We start from the raw sequence: 6000 nt of genomic DNA on the forward strand, positions 1-6000 counted from the left end.
CATCCCCGCAAACGAGCAAACGCTACCCGTGCCGTCGGCATCCTCTCGCTCAACTCGAGCGAGACCGCTGTCGAAACAACGCAGGCGCGTTCGTTCCGCAACCGAAACTTTAGCAGCTAGGCGGATGTTTTCGCGTTTCCCTCATCGCGCGACCTCCAGTCGTTGGAACGTGAGGTTTGAACGACGCGCAATGCAGGCGGCAGGTGGCTGCACACTCCAGCTAACGCGTTCATACCGTCACTGCCAGGCTGGAGCAGCAACCAGTACAGAGACTCCAGTACAGTCACTGAGTGGTTGTTCAGTACCAGGAAAACTCGAAAGCAATGCACTTCTAGAAACGTGCTTCGGTGCGCTGTTGTGTTGCCTTGTTATAGTATACAGATGTTTTCAAGTCTTTTAAAGGTGAAAACAAATTTAACATAGAAATAAGAAACTCATTAGAAAGATATACGAATACCCAGAAGTATTGTGGATAAAAAATGTTCAGAGGAAACTATTATTATATTTCTTCGCTTAATGTTTAATTCAGTAGTAAGAATAAAATGGAATTGCTTTTATCAATACAGAATGTAATACACACATATTAGTTAGTCTTGTGTAATGGTGCATCATATAGGATTGTTTACTGCACATACTAAAATAAGTCAGTATATTTTAATACATTTTATGATTATTTTAATCCACTGACGTTCACAATGCAGGGCGAGGCAAGTCGCAGGTGAAGTTGCGTGGGATCTATATGAATAATGCTGGTTTGCTTTAATATATTTTGGGCATCGTCACTCTACTGCGCAGATACAGGGATACAGTCAGCAGCATTAGTCTGACAAAGCTCCAAGGCTGGCAGCACCTCTGTGTCAACATGAGAATCTGGCAGAGCTAAACTTTTCTAGCACATCAGAATTAATTTCATAGACTGATTACACATATACCTCAGGCGAACGGGCAGGAATTATTTCTAACAGACAAACTTCCAGTTATAATTTTGTTTATCAAAAGCAGTTTGGGATGAGCTTTGTTCCGTGCCCTTTTTGTGATAAAGTAGTTTTGACCCCTGTGAGCTTCACTGGTGTATGCCGATATTCCGGTATTCCACGTGGAGTTGTGATCCGTGTATCCAGTGGTGTAAAGCCGGCATGGAGATTCCCCCTGGCAATGTCTGTCTCCCCCGCTGTGCAGACACACAGGCACACTAGCCTGCAGCCTTCTACCCTAGGGCTACATACCTGAACCCTCCTGTCTGGTTTCCCCAACAGGGACCTGGAGGAGAGTGAGAGAGAGAGAGAGAGAGAGAGAGAGAGAGAGAGAGAGAGAGAGAGAGAGAGAGAGAGAGAGAGAGAGAGAGAGCGAGCGAGAGAGAGAGTGAGAGGGTATTATGTGAGTGTAGGAGTAATTTAATGATTTAGTTAGTGTGTTATTGAAAGAGAGAATTAGACAGTTATCTAATTATTTATGTGCATGTGTGTGTGTGTGTGTGTGTGTGTGTGTGTGTGTGTGTGTGTGTGTGTGTGTGGGTGATAGAAGGAGATCGACAGACTGAGGAAGCAGGAGACAGAGAAGCAGCACTAGTACACGGAAAGCCCAGGGGAAGGATCTGGTTACAGGCGGGGGTGTCCAAGCGAACAGACAGCTTCCTGCTCTAACCTTTCGCAGCACTGAGCGCGCTCAGTTCCGCAATGAAAACATTAGCAATTACAACCCATCACGTCTCATCACGGTCCAGAACGGAACAAACAGATGCTGATCAACACAGCACAGGACCGTTTCACGACTTGCAACGACATCTTGGGACAACCATAAGCCAGCGGCGTGACCGTGTCTTTATACCCACAGAAAAGCTGCTCAGAGTAGCAGGCACGCAGTGTCTTACCTTCAGTAATCCTGCTGGAGACCCACCGGTGAAGAACATCTTTGAGTTGTCCTCCTCCTAAAAAAGTGAAACATCCCAAAAACCAACATCATTTAGATGTTTGTAAATGTTTACTCCACATGAAGAAAAGATGCATAACAATGGAGAGCTAAAACTCTTTCCATAAGCTGTAATTTAAGATATTGATTGAAGGCAAAGTCAGTCATGTATTTTCACTCGTTTAAGTGACTGATGCTGTGGAAATATTAGCATTTCATCTCAACAGGAATGCTGAGACTACCAGGCTTTCCTGAGCTTTTAAGTGCAACTAAGCAGGGTAGCATTTCCCAAAAGCACTGTAACACAAAGATCATTGTTAAATGGTAGTGCGAGTATCATGCTGAACACTTTCTCTCTCATTTAAGATGATCTGAACACTATGATGCGTTTGGGGAAAAAGGAGCTCAGACTGTTTAAATGAGCATGTTGCTTCATGTTGAAGTGCTGGATTACAGAAGTGCTCAAGACCGGAATAGAATCGAAAGTAAAGTAGGTGCATAGCAGCAGCTCATAGCAAGCCTTGGTTTTGTGCCCAGTGCTGTGAGATACGCTGGCAGGCAGGTGGCTGGCGAAGCCCGCAAGCGCACGCCTGCTGTTGGAAAACACACTCACATAGTCCGGGAGCTCCTCTGCCTCGCTGTCCTCCGAGCTGCAGCTGGCACCCGGACACCGGCCGAGTCTCCTGTCCCGGCCCAATCTCAGGAAGTCCGCCGCGGACGACCTCCTCAGTAGAGCTAGGGCGACACAAACAAGCTTCGTCTACGCCAGGGGTTTAAACCGCCATGGTACTGGCATTCTTCTTGGGGAAGACGAGAGAGGAGCACCCATAAAGCACGCCGTGGTTCTTGGGTGTCTTTGGGCGTGTTCTGGCTGTTACTCCATTATCCTTAGTGGTCTTTGCTCTCTCTCAGTATTATAGTAATTGCTATGTAGTGATTAAAATGAAGCTCCTCCAGCCGCTTAATTATTTACTGTTATTAAGTTATTTGAAATTCTTATTTAACAGTACTCAAGAAAATTAAGATCAAGAGTACAGCCAAGTGATGTCTAATTAAGAGAAACCTCATCGAGTCATAATCCTTGGCCAACCGGGGTCATCTTTCACAAAAAAACCACACTCTCCATTATTCTGAACGGAGGACAAAGCGACACCTAAAAGCTGCTTTTACCTGCTTCACAGATATAAGCCATCAGTGCCAAGCTGAGCAGAGCCACAGTCAGGCCTCTCCACTGCCTCATCCTTCCCTCTCGCTTGGAGCGGCTGAGCGCCGTCGCTTTGTAGCCTGTGGAGGTGGGCTCCTCCCACCCACCTGTACACAGAGTCCGTGGCCTTCCGGAGGGGTGTGGTCTCATGGCCTCCGCCCCAGGTGGGAGCAGGGTCCAGCATTTGCATAACCCAGGCCCGGTCCGAGGCTTGCGGCGCTACCCTTCTGGATATTTGATGCAGCGGTTAGAAGACACCGCATGCTGGGGGGACGTTAGTTGAGTTCTCGTAATGGAGTAGTCACTGGATAGGTTTGTGTCTTGCCCCTAAATATCTGGTTTTGGGCCGTTTCTGAAGCCCACTCAGGCAGGAGGACGAGCTCAAGTAGCGTGAGGCTGCCGGATGCTGGCGCCTGGCAGGTCGCCGGTGACTCTTGAGCAGGTGTGAGTAAGCACACCTGTTTAAGGTGAAGAGGGAGTCGTAGTGGATGCCTTTCAGCATCCATTCCTCTTCAGAGCGGCTCTGTCTGCCTCCCACCAGGTCTGCAGCAAAGTGGCTGTGGGGCTCAGTTACCTGGACACGCTCAGGCGTGCTGGAGCAGGTGTGTATTCAGTTCAGGTTCAGCACTGTCCCGCCTCAAAACAATTTAGCCCTTGTTTACTAGCGCGCAACAAATCAGATCCCCCAGATTCTTTGGGATTATACAGATTGGAGGTGGATGGAATGGCCCGGCAGACAAAGGGCCTTGTGAAGCAGAGTATAGTGTTACCTCGGCCGCTAATGAAGCAGACATCGAGAAGCCGGGCAGGCAGCAGAGATGGAGCTCCTCCACCCGTGAGAGTGCACCTCTGCGCCGTTAGACTGGGACCCCACCACGACGGGCAGCAGCTACAGGCATCCTGATGCTTTTGCCCGTGTTGGTTTGCTGCGTCTGGTGCGGTTGCTGTTGCCCCAGACCTGTTCCGCAAATCCCAATTATTCTCTAGAGTTTCACCAGGGAGGTCGGTGAAATTCTGCATGCAGGAAACTGGGATCTTTGACTCCTCCACCATGCACTGGACTCCTGGCCTGCTGCCTGGACAAGGGTAAGCCAAACTCCACACAGCGTGTTGTGAACTTGCTGGTGAGGGTGGGTGGAACATGTTTGTGTGTGTGTGTGTGTGTGTGTGTGTGTGTGTGTGTGTGTGTGTGTGTGTGTGTGTGTGTGTGTGCACACATGCATTTTGTTCTTTAAGCTAGCAGAGTAGTTGGGGCTGCAGTTACAGAAGGTTAGAGCAATAGTTCAGAAATCGTCCATAAAAAGTAATCAACTGCAATGCAATGTTACAGCATCAGTCTCAATTTATTTATATAAAGTTATGACATCTTTTGCAATTTTCTACAGTAGTGTAGGTATGTGCCTTCTCTTCTTGATAACAATCACAATGTCAGAATTTAGTTACTGAAAAATACAAAGCAACCCCCCCACACACACAAACAACAAAGTCCCCAAACACAAATATTTTTGTTGTTCAGTAATAACATAACGTCTGAATACTAGTACACACATGTATAGAATCTATAGAATCTGCAATTTTGGTAATTGTTGATTATTTAAAATTGCTTTAGTGATCAATAAAGGCAAAAATGACATGTACAAACGTTTATGTGCTTCAAAACCCCACAGGATTATAAATGATTGACAAGTGGTTTTAAGGTACTGAAAAAGCACATTAAGAACTAAAGAAAAGTTTTGTGTTGTGCATTCCTAGTTTGATCTAGCACGTGAAATTTGTTCTACCACTGATTGATTAGCCTGTTATCTGATTACAATTAATGGCTGAAAAGTGCATCTCTCACACGTTGCTCTCAAATGCGTACACACACACACACACACACACACGTGTTGCAGTTATCGGCTATAGTATTAACCTACATACCATATAGATCAAAAGAAGCAATATATCCTTTATCCATTGATTGAATATAAGGGCTATATTGGTCGTTATACATTAACGGTCAGGCAGGTAACGCTCCCCAAAAGGCACTGAAATGAGCGGAGGCGCATCCACAGTTCCACCCGTCTCTCCGACCTCTGCCGTCGTTTCAACCGTGGTGAAGGGAGAAGTTCGGTGTGCTGGCGAGACCGACATCGGTTCGCCGCGGCACCACGGCAGGGGCGAGCCTTTCCTGCGCTTGCAGCAGATATTGCGCAACCGCACGGTGTGGTTCGGTATCTCGCCATCTGACTGAATAACGTGGCCAAAACTCTTATTATCGGGTTTGTTCGTGAGGGGGAAAAAGTGTCATGTGCTGATCGTCAGGTATCAGGGCAAAACAAGCACGCCGTGTTAGCCACTGGTCCCTCAAACGTGTCGGGGACATGGAGAACGTTTGGCGGTTGGGAGACCAACAGTTAGCACTAATACTGATCGAGTTTTCCGATCGCTTGTGTAAAGCCGTGCTGCGTGAGTAAAGGTTAGCGAGTGACCTTCGTTCCCTTGCCCGGGGTCCGTGTCTGACTACTACTCGCCACTGTCTCAGAAAAGTTCATCTCTAAGCAGCACGTGTCCGTACTGTCTCTCTCAACAAGATAACTTTCAGAGTCTTTATTTTCAGAACCTTTTCAACTCGTCTTGTGTCTCCTGCAGTGACATGTGGACGTGACACCGGGGACCTGGTGTTCCGGGGACTGTCCGTCTTGACAGCGTATGAAACCGAGTCGTGGAGCGGAACAGCAGTGTGGGGTAGTGCCGCACACACATGCACGCGCACACACGCACTCCTTCTCTCTCTCTCTCTCTCTCTATCTATCTATCTATCTCTCTCTCTCTCTCTCTCTCTCTCTCTCTCTCTCTCTCTCTCTCTCTCTCTCTCATGTGCACGTGCATGCACCAATGTGCGGGGG

The 6000-nt window shown here is 47.6% G+C and overlaps 2 protein-coding genes across 6 annotated transcripts in view; both read right to left on the reverse strand.

The window, feature by feature from the left end:
* Positions 1–513: 513 nt before the first annotated feature.
* On the reverse strand, positions 514–4335 carry LOC145653048 (uncharacterized). The gene is made up of 4 exons (XM_081705050.1): positions 3883–4335; positions 2522–2643; positions 1871–1927; positions 514–1260 (listed from the first exon to the last, which is right to left on the reverse strand). The coding sequence occupies exons 1-4, from the start codon at positions 4253–4255 to the stop codon at positions 1219–1221; spliced, it is 594 nt and encodes a 197-aa protein (XP_081561176.1). The 5' UTR covers positions 4256–4335; the 3' UTR covers positions 514–1218.
* Positions 4336–4436: 101 nt separating this feature from the next.
* Positions 4437–6000, reverse strand: part of si:ch211-236d3.4 (protein FAM107B) — a 21936-nt gene continuing 20372 nt past the window's right edge. For all 5 annotated transcript variants that reach the window (XM_035520458.2, XM_035520457.2, XM_027020516.3 and 2 more), the window contains one exon: positions 4437–6000. This exon is cut by the window's right edge and continues 121 nt beyond it. The gene's annotated coding sequence lies outside the window, so the exon portion shown is untranslated.

The sequence above is a fragment of the Electrophorus electricus genome, chromosome 22 (assembly GCF_041902795.1).
Source record: "Electrophorus electricus isolate QZ-2024a chromosome 22, ASM4190279v1, whole genome shotgun sequence".
In the NCBI taxonomy this organism is placed as follows: Eukaryota; Metazoa; Chordata; class Actinopteri; order Gymnotiformes; family Gymnotidae; genus Electrophorus; species Electrophorus electricus.

Excerpts from the sequence above, each read along its gene's own strand:
- LOC145653048 (XM_081705050.1), bottom strand. The coding sequence starts at position 4,255 with ATGTTCCACCCACCCTCACCAGCAAGTTCACAACACGCTGTGTGGAGT. Across the intron at positions 2,644-3,882 it reads CTGCTTCATTAGCGGCCGAG|CTCTACTGAGGAGGTCGTCC; the intron begins GTAACACTATAC and ends GTGTCGCCCTAG. Across the intron at positions 1,261-1,870 it reads CTCCAGCAGGATTACTGAAG|GTCCCTGTTGGGGAAACCAG; the intron begins GTAAGACACTGC and ends ACTCTCCTCCAG.